The sequence below is a fragment of the Dromaius novaehollandiae genome, chromosome 6 (assembly GCF_036370855.1).
Source record: "Dromaius novaehollandiae isolate bDroNov1 chromosome 6, bDroNov1.hap1, whole genome shotgun sequence".
Classification (NCBI taxonomy): Eukaryota; Metazoa; Chordata; class Aves; order Casuariiformes; family Dromaiidae; genus Dromaius; species Dromaius novaehollandiae.
Genome location: NC_088103.1, coordinates 16,557,155 through 16,579,743, shown reverse-complemented (window position 1 = coordinate 16,579,743; position 22,589 = coordinate 16,557,155). Strand labels below are relative to the sequence as shown.

General features: G+C 37.7%; 1 protein-coding gene across 5 annotated transcripts in view; it reads right to left on the bottom strand.

Annotated features, from left to right (window-relative positions):
• Positions 1-22,589, bottom strand: part of PARG (poly(ADP-ribose) glycohydrolase) — an 83,446-nt gene that overhangs the window by 60,623 nt on the left and 234 nt on the right. For 2 of the 5 annotated variants that reach the window (XM_064513761.1, XM_026116728.2), the window contains exons 1-7: positions 22,259-22,567; positions 19,180-19,246; positions 15,602-16,600; positions 11,972-12,158; positions 10,560-10,682; positions 9,259-9,342; positions 6,837-6,911 (exon numbers count right to left, since the gene is read on the bottom strand). In XM_064513761.1, the coding sequence (XP_064369831.1) occupies positions 6,837-6,911; positions 9,259-9,342; positions 10,560-10,682; positions 11,972-12,158; positions 15,602-16,600; positions 19,180-19,246; positions 22,259-22,433 (1,710 nt within the window). In that variant the 5' untranslated portion in view covers positions 22,434-22,567. Of the gene's footprint in view, positions 1-6,836; positions 6,912-9,258; positions 9,343-10,559; positions 10,683-11,971; positions 12,159-15,601; positions 16,601-19,179; positions 19,247-19,549; positions 19,572-22,258; positions 22,568-22,589 lie in introns of those variants that run through there. The other 3 variants (XM_064513762.1, XM_026116727.2, XM_064513763.1) reach the window with 3 other exon arrangements.

Here is a 22,589-nt window from a genome sequence, read left to right as displayed (position 1 = left end):
AAGATTTCTCCCATCTCGCTCTTCTGGTTATTGGGGTTAGGACAGATACAATCACCCTTTTAGTGTCAGGTATTAACGACATACAAATGTGTTGGCACACCTGTTTGGGCAACTGCGTGATGAGCAAGATCAAGGAATTTGTCTGTCTACAAATAACACTTACAGGCTACTTCCCTGACCTGAATGCATAGCTGTATAAAAATTTATTCTGGCACAGCATGAAGGGCAAGTCAGGGTGGGAACAAGTTATATGCACAGAGGATAACAGGCTAGTAGGTATTTAAGCTAGAATAAGTAGTACTGCTGCCAGATGTTAAACTGCAGCTTAAGTATTAATGGATAAGCATTTCAGTGTAATTAATGGAGTGATTAAAGTTATGGAGTATCTCCAGATGTGTTAGGCCATGAACTAGAGCAGACTTGCCAGTAGTTTTTTTTTGTTGTTGTTTTGTTTTAAAACCCAGAGATAGTTTTGTGGAGCAAGAGGCAATTGTTGAAAGCAGCACTGCTGACAAAAAGGTGTTGTTTTGATGAACTCCAAACTACAACCCAAGACATATTTCTTTTGATCCTGAGATCTACCTCAGAAATTTTTAAGCATCTCCGGCATTCTATAGCCTTGCTCCCCAACAAAAGACTGATACGGTATCTCAGGTCTGGACTGCACCTTCTTCCTCAGGTCTTGAATTATTATTATTCAGACAGCAAACACATCAACCACCTTAGCTAGCTGTAATAATAGCATAGTGAGGAAAACCATTAAGTATGACCATACATATAAAGTGTTGTTTAAGTAGCCACTAGAGGACACTAATTTCTAAATGAATGGTGAAACAAAGTAGTATGCACTTTAAAATACCACCCTGGGTTTTTTTGTAATTCTTTTAAATAAAACTGTCCAACACTGTATTTGTGTAACAGTAAGGTAATGTGTACTTAAGTTTCTCATACCTCTCAAAAGTTCTACATAAAATAATTAAAGTGTGATTAAAAGAAGTGAGATTTTCTTTTAACCTGAATCTGATTCAAAACATACTATTTATGAGAAGCAACAACATTTATCAGATCTCAAAGCCACCAACGAGAACAAATCAAGGGAACAAATGCTCCTCTTGGTTCACCCGGAAAAAATAAACACTAGATCCCACCAAGATGACACGCAAGAAGCAGCGCCTACTATCTTTCCTGTGCAACAGAACACTTTCTTCCCTTACATGCTTTGTCACTTCTTAACATTTTTTTCTTTCCACCCTGGAATCTCCCACAAGATGTACCAAGACTAAAAGCTTTACCTGCATTGGCTTAATAATCCTTTTTCTTTTGACAAATACATATCAAGAAATAACGTCTCAAAATTCTCTTCACATGCCACATAAAATTAACAATTTTTAAATAAAAAGCTGAAAATAGTGGAAAGCATGCATTTTTGACAGCACCTGCAACATGTCAGATGTTTCATGAATCAGTGCCTTGTAACTACGGAGACAAATCTATACAACTTTGAATGTTAAGATTCCGGCCTTCTAAGCTTACACACACAATTAGAACTCCGCTTCTTATAAGCATTTTGACTAATTTTTAACGTTACCTCTAATACTGTCATATTTATTGCTTCATTTTTACTTTGCATTCCATTTATATATAAACATATACACACACACACTTTTCTTACAAAATATGAGAACAAATTACATTAGACAAATGCTATCATTCCTTGTAGAGAAGCCAGGCTGTGGAAGCAATGGCAGAGTAGACATTACACTTTTTTCCTTCTCTTCACACACCAGATACACCATCCATGCATGAGTTTTGTTTCTTTTCATCAAACATCCATTTATTTCAAAATATAGCCTCCCAAAAACTCCAAATGTTCTAAAAAGGTATCGTACTGAAAATTGTTTCAAGTTTCAAAACTGTACATAAAGCAACTGTTTCCTAGAAATTCAAACCTCCTTATCAATTCAGAAATCTTCAAAGCAACAAAAAGCCCCATGAATCTGACGTCCTTCTTTCAAATTTTTATAAATATGTATATCTATAAAAAAAACACTGCCAGGTTAAAAATCTTCCAGCAAAACAAGTTTTATTTTGAAATATAATAGGAATATGATAAAAATCAAAATCAAAACCTTTCTTAGAGGTAAGCTTCTCAAAACACCTTGGATGTATAAGCAGATGATCCTCTTTCTGTAACATACTGTGGATTTGTCACATTCTTGTGAAAAATCGCTGAAGTATACTGACTCACTGAGAATATGAATTATTTGGCAAATATTTTGGATTTAATTTACTGGAATGTTACGAAAGAGCCCTAAAGATGATATACTAGTTTCTGGTACTTTCAGCAGCTGGCAGAGAGGGAGAACAGTATTAGTACTTAAGATGCAAAAATACTAGATACCTGGCACTTGAGGTCAGCACTGTTTTCAACTTCCTATCAGAAATAAAAGGATATTGCATACTTAAATACATCCACCTTCTTTTTTTAATGCCAGTAATATAACTAAATCCATTGCCATATATTGCCCTATGTGGATTAGTATTTCCTTTTCCAAACCTTTTCCTTGTTAATGACAGAAAAATATCAGTCACTTCATAACACACAGGTTTCCCCCCCCCCCCCCGAACTGAATGGGTTCAGGCAAGAGGTGGAAATTTATTTTAAATTACCACATCTTCTACAAAGGACATAAGCATGACACACTGGCTTGACACTTCTTACACTCTTGCTATGCAAATCTAAGATAAATCTGCGTTTAAAGCACAAACAGATGTACTACTCAGCTGTACTTCATGTCCTGAGTGCCAACTAAGAAAGCAGACTGCTATGAGGTAAGAGGCGGCTTTTACATGGCTGAAGCATCCACTAAGCAGTAATTTTAAAAGCTAACCAATTTGCATCCGCTACTTTAAGTATGGGAGACTTACAGCTTCTTTTAAGACAGTTCTGATTTTAACTCTGTGGTTCACATTCTAAAGAAATGTAGCTACTTACAAGTTTTATTATACCATCTCAAAGACCCCGTAAGAATCAGGGCCCACGCAACAACTGTACAATTAAATACACAACTGTAAAGAGTTTGTAATCTAAATTAAGCTGAATTACACATTCACAATTAACAGGGAAAACATGAATGAAATATGTTAGATATGGTTGAAATGCATTATTATATCTAGATGCTTCAAAAGTAGTCAAGCCAAATAGTTTACTTCTGTGCCAGGATGTCTTCTCAGCAAGAACTAATATAAAAGGTGACCATTACTTCCTTGGTCACTGCAACACTGTAGCTAACTCTGTAAGTTTTTCAAGTAACAGTTCTTCCTCAAAACTTCACTATTAAATGACTACAAACGAAGCTTTAGTCTAGCATTGCTCAGGTAATTCAGGGCATCAACTTATTATCAACTTTACATGACAGAATTGAACTGGCCTGCAAAACCTGTCTCCCCTAAAGCAATTAATTATATTACATTTTGTTCTACACAATCCTCCTCCTATCTGGTGCACAGAAGACTAGGTACAGAACAGGATTTTAAGTGGAGAGACAAACATCCTCTTCTGTTTGAGGTAGAGGTCTACAACAGAGCTACCTTTGGAACTTTTCCATGAGTATACTGCCCAGTCAGAAAACATACCTGGGAGGGCATAGGAAAATTAGGGTTAGAAAAAGACAACAATTTTCAATTTTATGCCAAGCATTGGGGATAATGCTGGAACCTAGAAACTGCTCTGTGTATGTAGGGGGTTGTTTTTGTTTTCTTAAACATACATTTGTCCACCTGCTTCAGTGCACTGTTAGTTTAGCTCTTGCTGTTATCCAAGAACCATAGCTGTTATGTTACCCTTATAAATCAGGTGATGCCACAGTCACCAAGTGATACAGCCTATACAAAATCACCAGGCCTTTTTGATAATTACATCAACAAGCTCCCCCAAAAAAACTTACCATTTAAAGAATTTCATCAAGACAGAAAAGTCCATTCAAATAGATTAAACCACCATTTTACTAATTACTTTACTTCAGCAAACTTAATACAATAGCTTCACAATTAAGTGTCTGTATACAGCACAGGATTACAAAAAATGCAAATGACTCATTTGCATACCAGTAGTCTAACAAGGAAGAGTCTTTTTAGATCTTGCCCTCCTCATGTCACCTAGTTGTTGGCACTAAACATGTATGTGACAGTATCAGAACCATGAAATAAGTGATCTATACCCATACAGCAGAAGTCCTGGGTCACATAGTACATGACATTTGCTTTCCTTTAGTTAGGAAAATAAACTTAAGAAAAGTCCCAGAAACTAGTAATTACTGTTATTACAAGAAAAAATATTTGAATTTTACAAGTAGGATTGTAAAGAATGACTTATCTTGAGTGCATACCTTGAAAGGAAACTACCTAAAATGGGAAACACAATGCAAGAGAAACCCACTGATATGAAAGCATTTAGCAACAGATGAGGTGAGCTGTGTCCAGAATCATAAGATATAACACCAAATTATGCTTTATAATCTAACAAACACAGACCTATCAAAGTAATACCCAAATACAATGACCTCCAATGAATCACTAAAACAGACACCATTAGATGTGCAGACCCAGTTCCTTCCTAAAACAGACCATCAAATTCTTGGTTAAGAGCGTATAGGAAGTCAAGAGTACCCAAGAATAGAAACAGAGATTTGAGGCTCAAAGAATCTGTTAAACCATTAAAAAAAAAAATATTTGTCACTATTTCTGAAATAAACCCCCCTACTGAGCTGCTCCTCCCTCTGGCCTGATTACTCAAGCCAGCTTTCCTATCATGCAATCCCCTCAACTTTCGCTGAGCAAAAGTCACCCAAAATGCTTCCCCTGCTCCTCTAAAAAACAGAAGACAAACAAGGAAAAACATAAGCCAGTGGTAAAATCCATAGTGATTAGCTCCCAAACACAGTAACTTCAAAAGCCACACTTCACTGTAGCTAGTGTATTTAGGTCATTTCCACAGAGGATCCAGAGGATCTGAACTTTTCACTCAATAGACGCTCGTTTAAGCAGACCGCAAATACATCGTGCAAAGCCTCTGAAAGCAGACGCCTTGCTAATTTACAAAACTTAAAGTTCACACATCCCTTAATGACAGAATAGATTTAAACTTCTCTAAGATGTTCCCTCTCCCCATGTTGTTTTCACTGAGCTCAACATATTCAATAAATTAAGTCAGAACAGGGTTCTGTTCTGGTAGTCTGCAAGTTTCCATAGCCTTCACTATTTGTTTTTTAAATATAGTTCTGCACATTTCACTTTGGTCTAAGAAAATATTTTGGAACAGCTTTCCTTCTTTCATCAGGGAATCTCACAAATCAATCATCATTTCTAGGTGACAGAAATTGCCTTTTGACCCTCAGTGAAAGACTGATGCCTAATACATAGTTTATTTTCCTATTGTTCCTCTCCTCTTGAGAGGGCTGATATTACTTATTCCCCACAGCTGATGATCTCTGAATCTAATCACCCCTAGCTTCTGAACTCCCAAAGGCGTGATATGAATGCATCATGGCAAGCTCAGATGTGTTTGCAGCAATAGGGTGCCACCCAGGTGCACTCCCCGAGTAAGGTTTTTAAACAAATGGTTTGCTTATACTTCAAAACATTTTTATAATTTAAATACTTTTTTTTGATAACATAAGAGGGACCAGTTTAAGGCCAGTTAAACAGACCAAATTAGCTTCAGGTACTACAACAGTCAACAGTAGAAAAGTAGCCAGATGTCCACAACCTCTATCATTATGGTCTCAAGAAGAGAGAGATTGCAGATGAGAGGAGGAAGCACTAAATCAACAAGACAGACCAATGCAGTAGCTCTCATAGCCGGCGAACACGAAGCCACAAGAATTTTTACAGCTGCCTTCCTCCAATAATACCAGTATTCTGTTGCATCTAAAACAAAACCCCTTCTGTAAAATACTAGTCCTTAAAAGCAAGGGAGAAAGGCAACAGAAAGAACAACTCTCTGATCACATGAATCAAGCTGACATCTATTTTAAACAAACATAACAAAAATTCACTTCAAATCAAATTTAGTTTCCACTGTACCTTAATACAACTTAGCAAACCTCCCAACATAACAAGCATTCTTGTTTTTAAAAAGATTTCCGAGTTGCGGGGTGGTGGGGGAATCATCATTCTCTACAACACTTTGTGTTGCATCTCATTTAATCTCCCATACTGTATTAATTGGTATACTTTGTGATCATCAGCGAGGAAAACCTTAAAAATAGTTCAACTTCCATTTGTCATCTGCTATTCTTCCCCACTCCAAACCTCTTCTGGGAAGGAAATACAAAAACATAACCACCCCAATCTTTCAAGGGCTCCAAGATTTAAATTTATCTTAGCATATAGCAAAATTTTACTGCTAGACCAGCAAAGCACAGTCTATACAAACACCACTACAATATAGCATTAAAGCTTTTGTTTTTAAAAAGAGCAGCAACATTTTCTAAAGCAAGAAACAACTACACTGGAAGTGTTAACACAATTTATTAAAAACCTGGTTTATGTAAAACAAAAAGGGGTTTCTCAACTTACCTTATCTTCAGTAACCTTAGCTGTTACTGAAACACCCCAATTAGCTGCATAAGACTTAAAATGAATCTAGTTTCTAAAGCATAATCATTTCAATTGAAGTTATCAGCCAAGTAATCATTCATATAGGTTTTTATTGCAATAGGCAGACCTTCACCCCTGAAAGAGGAAGTGAAGCCAAAAGCAATTCAAGATACATAAACAAAGTACAATTCTTTAGATTTTACCTCTTTTCCCTATTTTAAAGCAACTTGGTTTACCTTATCACAAAAGTCAGTAAGAGCTGTGAAGTCCCATTTCTTGGCATAAGAAACATTGTATCTCAGTATAGCCTCCTAAGGAAGGAACACAGCAAAATAAAGCTTTGAGACACAGAAGAAAAATAATTTTATTTATGAAATTTCTTTGTTGAAGGAACAGTACCATCTAGTGGCTAAAACCTGTCACAGAGCCTACCAAAATACATGCAACTGTACTAACATGGCACAACCCCGTGTTAGTAAATCCCGTATTTTAAGCTCAGTGGTGAAAAGCTATGGTCTACAGTTTTTTCCTCCTAGCACAAAATAAGACAAGGCTTCCTTGGCTCTGCCTAAAACACACAGCATAAACAATCCCAGCACACACCCCTGCTGTCTTTAAAAATAGAGAAAGGAGAGAGAAAGGGGAAGAGAAAAAAAAGGGGGGGGAAGTATCCCTCTGCAATATGGCAGAAGTTTTACCAATTTAAGAATCTAAAGAATTGGAACCACAATGAAATTAACTTGGCCCTTCCCCAAAGAGAATCAGCTTAAAGAATTCTCAAGAAAATATGATACCAAATAAAATAATATCAAAGGAAGTTTGACTAGTTGCTTGGGAGGGAGGGAGAAGAGGGAGGGAAGAAGCACTAACAGTTCCTTTAGAGTGTCTGCAGCTTCCCCATCCTCCTCCTTCCTTGCCTTTCAGGTATAATCTGAATTGCATTATTCTTTGTAAAACAGTACGCTCGACTTTAAGCTGCTCCAGATCACAAATCATTAATTCCTGATGGAAAAGTCAAGAGTTGGGGAGAATTATCAGAGTTATCGACAGATCATTAGCCTCAAAATTTAAAGATTTTTTTCCAGCAGCTTGAATTTTTTCAAATTTAGTGATGTACACTGGTATGAACCATTCTTTTGCCAGATTCACTCAGGAGAGACAACCTTATTTTCACCTGTCTATCTCCCTACAACTCCTTTTATAGGGAAAGTCTAGATGCTACATGTTTCACAACCCAGCTGTTCCTGCTGGACAAACACAGATTTGTATGGACTTATAAAGTGTAATTTATGTTAATAATACCAAGGAAATTCAGTGGCAACACTTAAGACAGTCTGAACTGTGGCTTTTTTGCCTAGACGTCACTGTGTGCAAACATTGCATATACTGTACTTCTAACTAGTCTAAGCAGCTTGGTAACGAGAAAATGCATCAAGCAAGCAACGGAAACTAAAATACAGTTCTCTCACATAATGCACGTCTCTTTCCACTTAATAAACGTGACACAATCTCTCTCTGACAAGCTACCAAGAAGTAAGAATCAAGTATTAGATACTAATACTGACATCAGATATCAGTGTCAACACTTCAGCAGGGAACATGTTAATAGCTCACCTGGCTGAGAAAGATTTAGAATTCCTTTAATATGAGTTTGCAAGTACTCATCCGATAACCACCTTCCTTTCAGGTTTTCAACAGAAGCCTGCAAGATTTTCTAGAAGCCCCACCACTTCCCAGTATGAAGCAGGTTAGCTTCCTAACACGTTTCCATCTGCACAGCCAGCAGAAATATTTAAATTGTTTCCCTCTTGATGTAAAAGTGACAAGCACAAGGAAATCTAACATGCAAAACTGGAACTGAGGGCAGCTTCAGAACAGTCCCATTTTTGTGACCTTTTGGCCACTTACAAAAAATAGCTAGTTGATGGTTTTGTGAAACTTCTGTACACTCTACAACACAAGAAAGTAGTTTCTCTATGCAACTGACTACTGAATGATTTCCAATTAAAATTATGATTGTATTATTTATTTTACTACTATTGTGTGTTATATAGAACTAGAACACTGAGCAGTTATTTTTCAAACATAAGAAATAAACCGCTCTGTCTGCCTATGGAGCTACTCCTATGGAGTCCAAATGAGACAAATCAGAAGATGGGAAATAAGGACAATAGATTCCAAAAAAACCACAAGAAGTACTATCCTTCTGTCTAATTCTTTTAATTAACTACAGTATCCTAAGTTAGAAGAAAACAGTGATTCCATATTCAAGTTCTACAAAAGGGTGACAGTATTTCTTTTTAAATTTAGTTTTAAAAATATAGCTTAAAAATATAAAGCACAAGACCTAACAGCTATTGTATTTATAGCTGCACTACAGCAGAGTTCTTAACAAACGTAAGCCACTTTCAATTGTAATATCATTCAGAGATAACCACCATAACCAGAAGTGATTACTGAGAGAAAAACAAAATGTTCCCCATCTCCCTTGCCCAGTGAATTTGTAGGATTCATTAGAGGATCTCTTGAATAGCACAGATTTTAAGTGATTAAACAAATAGGACTGAGCTAAACTCATTGATAACACCACACGAAAAGCCTGAAAGCATTTCTAATCCATATATTTATATAGACTTGGTTTCAAACTGACAAACTTACCTTCAGATCATGTGAGCAGCTAAATTTGTTAAGTAAGGCAGTTTGGATTAGTTCCCATCGACTTCCAGTAGTTCTTTCCCCATTCTTTAAAACAAAAGCCCAAAAAGTGTCAGATGAAAATATTCAAAAATGGAAAGATATTTAGTGCTGATTGTCTTCCTTGCTACAAAATTTTAGAAGGGTAATTTTATTTGTGAGGTTATTTAAAAATAAGCAATGTATTTTGAGTAACTATAAAGCATTTTTTGCAACTTTTGGGCCACCGCATTTTACTTTCTTAAAGAATTCCTTTTTAATTGAAGCCTTCTTTTTCATGTATGCAGCACTATTCCACTTTCCTCATTCAGCCTGAGGATTTAGCACATAAAACACTACCACAGTATACAAAATCCACAACTCAGAATATAAACTGAACTAACTTTATCAAAATGTAATATTAAGAAAATAAGGGCACAGATTATAAAAGCAGACTGCTGTGGCTCACTCTTCCACTAACCCAATTTAAAACACCCTGTAATAATTTTTCTCAACAGGAAGTCTTAGTGCCTATTCCAAGCAGTTACATGATATTTATGAGACTACTGCAGGACAGGTACAATTCATCTTGCTCAACTGGCAACAAAGATCTTATCAACCCTTTATCATTGAAGCATCAATTAAATTCATTTTATACTGCATCTGTAGAGTTAATAAATGAAAAAGATAGAGGGTAGTTCCTAGAGGTTATAAAAATCTCCATTCCAGCTTCAAGTATCAACAACACCAGAGTTTTCACCACAGGACATGCATTCACTTTAATCCCCACCCTTTAAGGGGTTTCAGCAGGTATGCTTAAGAAGTCTCAAGCCGTGACAAGAAACACCTGATCAACAGACCATGCAAGGCCAACTCTTTAATCTTTCTGCCATCAGTTCTAGCAGAACAGTAAAGTCAGATACATTTCAGTCAGTGAGCAACACCTGACAGAGTATTATAATCAAAATTTGGTTAAAATTTCATTTATATTTGTGGTCATCCCAAATTGCTTTACCAATAAAATCCTCCCTCTGTACTCTACAACCACATAAATGGCTAGACAAAAAACAATTACTAGAAGAAAAAAAACTTCCCCTCTGTCTGAAGCATCATGTCCTAGAATCCAACTTTTCAGACCAGATATGTCCATCTACTAGATCTTCCAATTCCAAACATACGATTTGCCAACTGAGCATGAATGAAAACACAGAAAAACTGAAAACATTTTATATTATATATATATTTTTTTATTTTTTATTGCACAACTGTAAGTACTTTTATCTTACCTCATCTTCTACAGGGTATAAATTTTGTTCCGAGCAGGGCATTTTAACATGTTTGTTGTCCCACAAATCTTTGTAGTGAGTTGGAAAAGGTTTAGGTACCTCTCCTTCCCTCAAGAGGTCTACCTACAACCCAGGGGTAGGAAGAAAGAAGAGTCTGAGCTTCACTTCAGAAATTTTATATGGAACAAAGAAACAGAAAGCACAAGCATAATTAAATGAAAAGCTCTCATCTACAGTCACCACTTTTGAAAAGTGGAAAAGCTAGAACAGCAAAAAACCTATGTGATGGATTTTTCCATCTCTTTAAATCCAGAGACTCTCTTTAAATCCACAACTTAAAACCAAAAATAAATGCTGATTGAGGTTACTGAGAGGAATCCTATGGCTTCAGACAGGAGGTAAAAACTACAGAATTGTAAAGATCCCCTCAAGTCTTAATCTTGGTGAAAAGAACACCACCTTAACATTTGATCTCTTAATGTGCATCAAAATAAAGGCAATATGGCAATTATTTTAACTTCTAATTATCAGCTAAAGATATCCTCATTTATGAAGTAGCTACTTAATCAAAATATTTTCACAAAAGTATTCAAATATAGTTTGAAAAGTAACCATAGCCAAGCACATAAATAACACCTTTTAAGCTAATAATGAACAGAATGATAAGTTGTTATAGATATAGCAATAGTTTAAACTTACTCCACATAATGTGAGGAAAGGTAAAAATAAATAATGCAATGTTCTTGAAGACCTAACCCCTTACATGGCTTTCTGGCGGCACTGATTTCCTTAAGATTTGCATTTATTTAAACTTAATGCACTTTATTTTCTTTGAGATTTGTCCAGGACCCTGCAGGTTTCTGGTCACACATTTTCGTTCTACAATAATTCAACTCATAGTACTCCAAAGGAATAAAGACATATATGTCAGATTTGATCTAAAATTCAGCGCTAAAATTGCTACCAACTCCTCTTCATTCATAGTCTTTTTTTATATATTGAACCTATTTTATATCTTGAATCCAAAATAGAGACATATTGAAAACAGCACATGTTTAAGTACAAATTTTACTTGCAGACATACTTAAAATCCCACAGGTTACAAATCAGACCAGGAAGCACGCATATACCTGTGCTAAGGAAAAATACTTCTCTCTAACAGACCAGAGGCAGTAAAACCATAATTACATTTCTTCTGGATTTTAATATCCTGATTCTGTGTACCAGAAGACAAGTCAACTTTCAGGAAAATCAGTTGCCACAGTCTGATAGCAAGGAGTGGCAAAGAAAGATTTCCACAACCTACTAATGCAGTAAAACTAATGCACGGCAGGACTGTATTAATTTCTTACTAGTGAACATCAACTTAATAAGAAATTTTTGTTTTCAGGTAATACACTGAATATTCATACTCTGATGGTTACTGTGTGATTAGCTGAGGGTCGCAGATGGGGAAGACGAGCCCCGCACAAAGGCATTCTTCTCATCTCTTCAATCGGTGTACCAAACCATTTCTTATTAGTTGGAAGAGGAGGTGGCATATATTTAGGAATCTTCCTTCCTGGCCTCTGAGGTCTGAATTCACACTTTTCTCTCCTGCTGTTAAATACAAATATAATTAAACATTTCATTTCCACTGAAAAACTCAATAGGCAAATGTCTGGGGTTTCCACTTCAGGGTTAAGTTTATAATCCTGCCAGTTTCTGTGCTAGCCTTGCTGCAGCCTCAGGCCAAAGGTTTATCTGGGGGAAAACCCCCACCACTCACAACAGCCTCCCCCCCCTCGCCCCAACTGCATTATGTTCGCTGAAATTCCTTTTTCTACACGCTCACAAACACCTTCACAGAACCGCAGTAGGTTAACAAGGCAGGGTTTTTCTCTGCAGAGCCATGCTGACTCTTTCCCAGGCTCTGTTTATCCATGATCCTAATTCCTTATTAGAGACCTTACCAGGGACAGAAGTTAGACTCACTGGTCTCCATTTTTTGGGATCCTCTCTGGAGCCCTTTCTCCATAGTTAGTTAGGAAAAAAACAAAAACACCCAAAAACAAAACCCCCCCACATAAACACATGTGCGTGCGCACACATTCCTTTAAACTACATACTAAAATTAAGTGCGCACACATTCCTTTAAACTACATACTAAAATTAAATTCTTGATCACCTTTTCTCAGTTTAATTTTTCATGTCAGATAAAATACTTGCAAAGAAAGTTAAAAATTAAAAGCAATTCAAAAAATGCCTGCAAATTTCAAGTGTGTGCAAGAGCAGATGAACTTACCCTCTTCAAAACAAATGTTTGATCCTTAATCTGAAATATTTGGGGGAAGAAAAATCTGAACCTGATGAAAATCCACAAATGCATACAAACTGCCTAACAAACAAGTCTGTTCGGTACAGAGAAGAGAGACTCTTGTCATACACAGGCACAGAAAAAAGTAGACTTCCTCCTCCCTCCCTTTTTTTAATCCTACAACGAAAAGGAGGCCTACAATGGAAATAAAACTTGGATCCAAGTAGAAGGTTTAGAAATAGGGTTATGCAGTAATGGCATCAAGAATCTGTGAAAGCTATTGAAAATTTTACACTGTCAGAGAGAATGTGTCAAAACTTCTGTTTTTAATTTGCATTTAGAAAAAAATGAAACTTTTATCATCTCCATTTCAAACTGTATGAAACACTTGCAATGGGTGCAACAATTTTTCTCCTTTAAAGATTCAAACAAGAGAAAACATTTTCAGAGCTAAGTATACAATCCACACTTTTTTTTTTTTAATACCCTTTTTTCGTTCCTCATGCTTTGCTTTGATATCAGAAAATAAAAATACCAGGAAGGCCTCTTAACCTTCACCATGTTTCTAGATAAGACTGCATTTATGTTACAGAGTGATACTTGGATGCAACTTTTTCAAATGTGTGCTAAGCTTGGCATCTTCATAAGCTGACACTGGAGACACAAATGTTGCTTGGAAATTAATACGAAGGGACACGACAGTCCATTCCAAACTTCACTGCTCCCTCCCCCACCCAGAAAAAGCAAAAGTAGGCCCATATTTCAAACAAGCACATATTCTGGCATTCAGCATGTCACACTGACTATGCTAGTCGCACTGATGTCCGTTCTCAGCATTTCATGTAGCGTCACCCTTATTCCTTTTTGAGGGGAACTTACTAACTTCTTTGTTGAACCATGACTACACAATTTGACTGGACCAGCTAAGAGCCCCTACATAGCAGTTGTGACTGTTTCTATGGATTTGACTGGGGCTTAGCTATGTGTTTGATGCGACATACCAAATGTTCTTCATACAAGAGAGAAAATTCTCAGAGAAAAATGCAAAACAAGATAAAAGCCTACACTTTGAGGTACGGTTTAGATCTCTAAGCTCCCCTTAGCAAACCTACTCCACCCCTGGATAAAGACATTGTCCAACCTGTTTGCTGTATCTGTGTATATTCCATTACCTTCAGGTGCAGATAATGCCCAAAATCTGGCTGACCATATGCAAACCGTGTAGTCACATTAGCATGACACTTCACTGATGACTGAAACCAGTTTAATACAGCACTGCTTCTTTCTCCCCAAGTCAAGATCTCAGCCACTCTTATCTGCTGCAGACCTGGTCTAACTAAAACTCAGAGGAGAGCTTTAAGATTTTCTAATTGCTCTCTTAAGCACTATAGTCAATTCCACCATTTCACCTGACACTGAAGTTTAAAACCTTCACGTCATCTCAGTTAATGCCAAAACATTTCTCTGCAGCATCATACTTTATCTTACTAATTATTCTGTAAAGCACCATGAATATTCTCATTTATCCACACAGCAAAACTTTGCATCAGTTTCCCTTCTCAAACATGCAACCATTTTAACACACTTTTCTCTAGCATTGACAATTGCAAGCCTGCCTCAACCTCTGCCGTTCTTTTACAACGGCAATTAATCTAAATTCATGGAAAGAATATTCACTTAATTCATCATTTTAAACTTTATGATCCTCTTTTCCACACTACTTTTAGCAAATGCTCCATTACTGCTATTTTTTTTTCCTTTTTAAGAACTACTGGTTTTTTGCTTTCCAAGTCCATTCTCAGCCTACTCATCTCAAGATTTTTCAAATGCAGGCTTCCCATCCTTTGTCTCCCTCTTGTTATTTCCTTCTCCAGTATGGTTTGTGCTGCTCCTAACATCTGGAAGGAGCTCCCAGTAAACGTGTGAAAAACTACCTTCTTGTCCTATTTTTAAGGCTTGAGAGGAGACACTAGTCTGAGATAATTGCTTATTACACCAACCAGCATAGTTCTCTCCCTCCCCCAGCTGCTTACTCTTTTGCAGTTTATGCACTCTCAGTCTCTCACTGAAATCTAAGCTCTTCAGAGCAGAAATTATCCTTTTGTCCTTATACAACATCTAGCATATGGAGTCCTGGGTCATGCTTAGGGCTTCTGTTTCTGTGATGTAGTGTCTAATCACTACTCCCTCTTCCTCCAAAATTATGAATAAAGACCAAAAAAACCTCACCCACATCTCTGCAACTTCTTTCAAAAGGGAAAATGTTCACACTGATCTCAAAGTGTCAATATCACTGTTGTATCAACAAAATTGACTCAGCACTTTCGACAACATGGAGAAAACAAAATAAAAAACAAGAAAAACATTCATTTCCTCAAAGATTCTGAAGAAAGTAATGAATGCTAAATCTACACTTTGCAAAGCACTTCTGTACCACTGTTTGTTTTCAAGCATTAGAAGTTCCATGGTCTGTCTTTCATAAACAAAAATCAACTTTTTACACTGAGCATAATTCCTAATGTTGACTAAGTCTCCAATGATTTAAAAAATTGCAGTAGAAAAACACATGCTTTAAAAATGTAGTCCCAGTAAAAAACAGTTATTTTGAGCTTGCATCAAAGTTGTCTTCATTTCTTAGCACACATTTTGCAAAACTCCTTGTATAATCCAGCACTCAAAGTACTATCACTGGGAAGTAAAATATTCAAGTGAGAAAATACAGATGAAGAGACAAACAGAACATTACCTTTTCTCCTCAATTTTAGGTATCCTCATGAAATGAGAGGTGATTTTGGAGTCTTTCTTCCCACCCTGTTTTGCACCTTTGCATTCTGACAATGGAGCAGGACAGACCCCAGGTGACTTTGTATGCAGACCATCCTCTTTGACAGAATTAGCTGTTCCCTCAAAGCCTTCACAACCCTTGGTAGAAAACCGTGACTTTCTTGACTCCAGTTCAGGATCCTCACATTGAATTCTGGAAGATTGGTTTATGGATTTTGACATATTAATCTCTTCTCGCTCATCAAAAAATGGACTTGTTTCTTCATCAGCCTCTGATCCATGACAACTATTTTTAGAATTATCTACATCCATTGGTGACTCTGGTTCACTTTCTTTCTCAAAAGCAGGAGAATCCCCTGAACTACTTCGACATTTGCTCAGTTTCCCAGGACCTCCAAGATCAGACACACAAGCATCACAACCAGCATCTGAAAGCGGGCTTTCTGGAACTACATCCCCTTCCTCTTGTTCACTCGTCAAACAGACTACATCAACAGAATGGCAACTCTTCAGCTTATGTGAATTGTATGAAGCCACTTGTCCATCTGTCTCGATGTCTTTTGAAGAAAGTTTTGTATTTCCCATTTTCAAAGACCGGCCTGACAATAATTTCCTTTGAGTCCAATTGTCGCTGTTTTCTTCACAGCCTCTTTGAGCCTGTTTGCCAGTTTTGTGCATCTGATCAATGTTGGCATTTCTAAACAGGTCTCCAGATTGGGTCCCCCTCACAGGCTCTGTGTCCAAGACTGGATCTTTACACACACCTTCAGCCTCCCAATTATACATGCTGCCTGTCTGAGGCAAATTTGGGTGCTTTGCACCACCTTCCACAGATATATTTGGATAATTTTGCTGACAAATATTCTCTAGCTTTTTCACATCATGCTCACAAAAGTTGTCTTTTTTAATGGAAGTCATCTTGGGATTTGCTTCAGTGTTGTTATTAATTTTGCTTTGTAAGCTGCGGAAGAGAAGTAAGAGAGCTTAATGCCTTATCCCCAAACGAAATCTCTGTATGTATTTTTTAAAACAGAGAATGATTATAAGCATACAATAGAAATCGCATTATATCTGGCGAGTGAGGACTACCAGGACCAACAAGTTTTACTGAAATGGGGAATATACTTCAGTAATAATATATTTCCATCTAAAGCCTTCAAAGGATGATGAATCAGTTGCTTACCTTAGTAATCTAATTCAGTGATTCATTATCCTTCTGTTCAAATCTAAAATTTTTCTGTCTAAACTTTCCAAAACTGTATTAAGCTATGTGTCTGTTAGCTTAAAGGTCATTATTTAGGTATTTTCCCCCAATGAAAAAAAGTTAGAAATCATGAAAAGTCCTCCTTAGCTTTCTTTTTAATCAGTTAAGGACAGTAAGAGTAAGGAACTCTATTGCTTTGTAGCTGTTCCCTCAGATTTACCTTTTAGAAGAGCAGGACATAGAATAATCCAATAATCTCAAAAATGTCATGCTATTTCCTTACTCTTTTAAGCAGCATATGACTCTTCAAAAATCACCATACACAGGTATAACACTAGAGTATTTTCAGAACTGAAAACAAAATTTTAAATTATTAAATTCTAATTATTATTATTAAATTACAAAATATTTAAAAATAACTTAATTTGTTCTGTACTAAGTATTACACAAAGAATGGGAAAAAATGTGTCCTAACAATTAAACAGGAAAATTAATTGAGTTTTATACAACCAGCTTAAATTTTTCAAGAGACGTTGGAAAGTCCTATCACATTTTTGTACTAATTTTCATACAAGTTTATTGATGAGGAAAAACACTTGGATGCTATACGAATCTTAAAAAAAGAAATCTGCCTACTCTTGGTGAACATACCACTGAACAAAATCTTCTACTGAATGTATTATTACAGTATTGTATATAATTAATGCAAACCAAGCATGTTAAACTCTGTTTGTCTGGTCATTACCCAGTCTGTCATCTGCAACAAATAGGAAAATTACTGATCATCATGCAACCCTAAATTCAGCAACTGAGCATCTTAATAGATTCCTGAAGGCATTCATTCTCTCCATGAACGACAACAGCTTCCCTCCTAAAAGAGCACTCTGGATAAAAGCAAGCAGTAGTCACACCCCTTAGTACTACAGAACAAAGACAGGAAAGAAATGAAGGAGCTTGGATCATCAGATGATAACTTGGAACTTAAACCACAGAAAAATTTCTTGAAAACAGAAGGATTTTAGAGGCTTTTATGTTAGAACTTACATCCCTCATCTATGCATCTGTTCCTGCACTGAAAACTTCACTGAACAAAATGGAAAAGTCATGCTACTGTCATGCCATCTCAGCGAGTGACTGCTTAAAGGTATCAAACTGAGGTCAAATATAAATGAGAAATCAAATTAAAAAAAAAAATACTGTGTTAAAATTCAAATAGAATAAACTAGAATCATGAAAGTTACCAGCAATAAAGAGGCACACAAAGTGTTTATGTGACTCAAGAATACTGTTTAAAACTGGCCAGGCTTCAATCTGGCAGTGAGGTTGGAAGAGGGCATATAAAAGCAATATTCAAAATGGAATTTGAAATAAAGATTCATTTACTTCTTAAGTATCATTTTAACATCTTTGCTTTACCACAATCTATGGGCCCATAATCAAGCTCTCCGGACATCTGTATTAATCATTTTCATAAGGTTTCCTGTCTTTTGTTGATCATTTTAGCACTGCTATGAATTATAATCTCTAATTATTAACAAACATTAATGAAAAATAAACCAGCCTATTTATAATTGGGATTACAGAAAAGTACCATCTGATATTCCTTTGCAGCAGACAGCATTAAAATGAAACTCGTAAGAGTTGAATTGTCTTGCTAACACTGCTCCTGACAGACTACATCAGCAGAAAGTATCATCGAAATTTACTTGGCACTATTCAATAGCAAAACTTTTTTAACATCTTTCACAAAATAATTTGAATGCATATTTGAGCATCTTGTAAATTCTAGCCTAAATTAAATTGAGTTACATGTGCTTATACTATTACAGTCCAGTGAGATGAAGCAAAACTGGATTTTGTCTGTAAATTAACAACAAATTAACAACAGAACTGTGAGCGGAATACAAGACCATCAGCCAAAATCTGAAAATTATTATTCCCTATGTTAAACCAAAGTAAAAGCAGAACTGTTTACTAAGGACATTATCGCTAACCTGATCTAATGGCTGTCTAACACTGAAAGTGGCAGACCTGTTTTGCCTTCTATTGCTGCATATTCCCATCTTTTTCCTTGCATGAGAACCAGTACTTTCTCATCTAAATGGTGTGCTGATTCAGTAAGCCAAGCCAACAAAAAAAATTATTTTTTGGCTTGTTAGCTTTCAGTAGTCAAACTCTGTCAACTAGTTATCCATGGGAGATGTGTAAGCAAGGAAAGCAGCAGAAACAGAGGTGCCTTTTTTCAGTGGCTAGCTCTGCTTGCAAACCACACTTTTACTTCTCCACAGGCCCACTCAAAGAATACAGCTTTTGAATAGGTATACTGTACATTTTACCTTTTGGACTCAGTTGTCTGGGGTCCTTTATTCTCCAACCAAGTGGTAATTGTCCGTTGTTTACAAACTGAAAAACCACAATCCATTACGTTAGTACATGAAACAAAATAAAATTGCAACCTGATTACATATGAGTAAGATAACTTATACCGGATGAAGGTAAAAGTGCCTCAATTAAGTCTTTATTATCACTTCTGCTATAGGAAGCATGCAAACTTAACATTATTAACACTACATGTGATGCAATGTTTAATTTGTAAAACAGTCAGCATCTGTAGCTTCTGTAATAACCTCTACAAACTCCAAGCTTGGTTTATCTTCCTCCAACAATTTTTTAATATAGTTAAAAATAAAAACTTTAACTCTTCACCTGCCATTATCACCTTTTATTATCACCAACACAGTGAGTCCTGAAAGACTTCTGTTGACTTTTGGAATGAAGAGGAGACATAACATAATTAAATTAAAAACAAACAAAAAAACAAACAACTTCCCGTTCTCTATTGAGTTGGCATCTTAGAAGACGCAGGTGACAATGTTATTTGTATGTAGTGTACTGTGAAACACAAGTCTTCCTATAAAGACTGTGTGTCTTAAGAGACCAACACTGGGAAAAGGACTCTTTTCCCCCCTCCAAACATAAACAATTTGTAAAGGCTATCAATGCCGATTCCTCTAAACAGCAACACAATGTGTTATATCTTTTTCAAATTCACTACCAACCATAAAGGCCCAGTGAATTTATCAGTCTTTTCATCTCTGCCATGTTGCTGCAGTTCAGAAAAAGCTTTCAACAGAACAGCCCAGGAATTAATTATCTAGAGACTCAGGAAACAAAAAAAATCAAAGCAGTCATTTCACACCTGGAAAGTAAGTTTACAGTATAGTAGCATTAGTGCAAGAAGAGTTTTTGTGTTTTGTTTTGTTGCCATTTTTAAAGCTAATGCTAAAAATTTGGCAACTGGCTTCAGTTCCCTTTCTTTCCATTTGCCAAGAGAAGTTATCTACCTGCCACTGATGACTGTACGAGGTGTCTACTCACTGTTGTCAACTGGCTAGGTAAAATATGCAATTTTCCTATTGCCACAGCAGTTTTGCACAACATATGTACTAGCACAACAGGTCTAGCTATCTTGATTCATAGTCACTACTGAAAGAATCAGCATTTTACTGCAAAAGGGGTTCTGTAACTTTTTCATGCCATAGGTAACTTAGAATGTTAGGGAAGTGCCTGTGAAACGGTCAAGATCATGAACACTCCTTTTTCCACAGCTGTTTATCAACATCCTTATCAGAAGTACAGAATTTCTTGAACGTAAAGGTAACGTCCAGATTATATTTAAAGCATTTCAGTTTTTTCTGAAACCCTGCACAAACAAGGGTGCGAAGTTGCTACCATCTGACCACATACAAGCCATATACAGATGAGACAGGCATGCCTGTGCCATAGTCAGTCATTCAGTTTTTCAAAAACAACTCGTCACCCGCCCCGGGCAAAAATAAGAGCCTTTGGCAGATTTTATAAAGTGAAAAATGAAAATATTTTTATTTCTAAAGATTCATTAAAACTGAAGAATATTATTCTGTTGTTTATCAAATTTTCGTCTTCTTATACCTGAGGTGTTAAACCAAGATCGTCAACAGGAAAGAGGAACAAAGTAACCAGACATGTTGAAACATGGGATAAATACATCTCTACAAAGCCAGCTGACTACCTCTTCAGGAACAAACTTGTGTTGAGAAAGGAAGTTATTAATTAGCACAATAAGGAGAAGTAACAGCAGCAGCTTCAGAACAGAACAAAATCACTTTGGTTTGGGAATTTTCACACATGACTAGCCCTTTAAGCCCTCAAACCAACATAACATGTATTATTTCTCTTTAGCACTACTACCATCTGTTTTTACGACCGCTAAGGTGGTAAAAGCATAAAAAGTGAAGACAAGACAACATATGCTTATGTTCAGAGTAAACAATAAATTTAGACTTTTTGTTATTTTTTAAATTGACGAATAGGTTTCTCGTCAAGATTCCCCTACTCATTTCCAAAAAACAAACAAGCCATTCCTCAGATTCTACCACAGAGGAAAACAACTGAGTTTTTAAGATGATGATTCTTATTTATCACTTTATAAATGTGCATATGTATAACATCAAACTATTATCTACCTAAAGTAGCCTCTCAGTTACTTGCTACTCAGGTCTAAGTCATCAACTCAGATCCACAGCAAAAGAAAAAAGAAAAAAAAAAGGGGGGAATTTTTTTTTCCTTCACCATGTTCATTTCTATTCCTGAAATATGCACTTTATTGGGCATTACAATTTTAACAGCACTAGTTCCAAATAAAACAACCTTGGGAAGCCTTGGAGGCTTTTTCCATGCAGCTTTGTAGTATGCTACAGCGCTAGCAACACCCTTGGCCTGAAGCGATGGACACAAGGGGCCACAGGGTTCCCCTCTGGGGACTCTGTCACCACCCTGAGCTCACCGCACCGCCACAGCATGGCAAAACACTACACAACAACATAGGCTCAACAGGCTCAACGACATAAGTTTCTGTTGCAGCAAGTTTTGGTCCTCGCACATCCACTGACTGCCAAAAATACCCCTTTTTGTAGTTCACACATCACTCGGATGGTTACACTGTTACTGAAAGTCTGCAAACAACCCGGCAGGTACGCCTTATTCTGTCCTCAAAGCTTTCTTCAAAGGGAAGCAATACGGACTGCTAGATACAGCAGGGCTCCGATACGCAGGGCACACTGGCTCCCGGGAGCTAAATTAGGGACCCCCTCAGCCCCGACATCGAAGCCGGGCTCTGGGGAGGCCAGGCACACCGGCGCGGGCAGCCGCTTGCCATGGACCATTGCCCTCCCCCAAATGCACCACAGAAATAGAAGCACTGCGAAGTTGTAACGGCGCGACGGGGCGGTCGAGAAGCACCGCGGCGCGGCGGGCACGACGTGCGGGGCCGCCGCTCCTCCGGGCACCCCCCCCCCCAATCGCTGAAAAGGAGGGCAAAATAAGCAAACTAAGCGACGGGGCTTCGTCGCCCGGCTCCCGCAGCCCGGCACAAACCTTTGTTCCCCACGGCGCTGGCGGGGCTGCTGCCGCCGCCGCCGCCGGGCCCGGCCTGCCGCAGGGGCGCGGGCGGCGGGGACGGCGGCTGCTCCGGCTGCCGCGGCTCGGGGCCGCCGCCGGGGCTGGGCCGGGCTCTCTTGCGGGGGGGGTCCGGCCCGCAGCCCGCGCTCATCCTCGGCGGGCGCGGACCCGCCTCCGCCCGCCTCAGCCGCGCGGCGCCGCCAACGGCCGCCGGGGCCAGGAGGCGGCCGCCCCCCGGAGACGGCGCGACGATGCAGCAGCGGCGCCTCTGCCCCTCCGCATCCTCCGGCCCGCGGCGCGGGGCCCG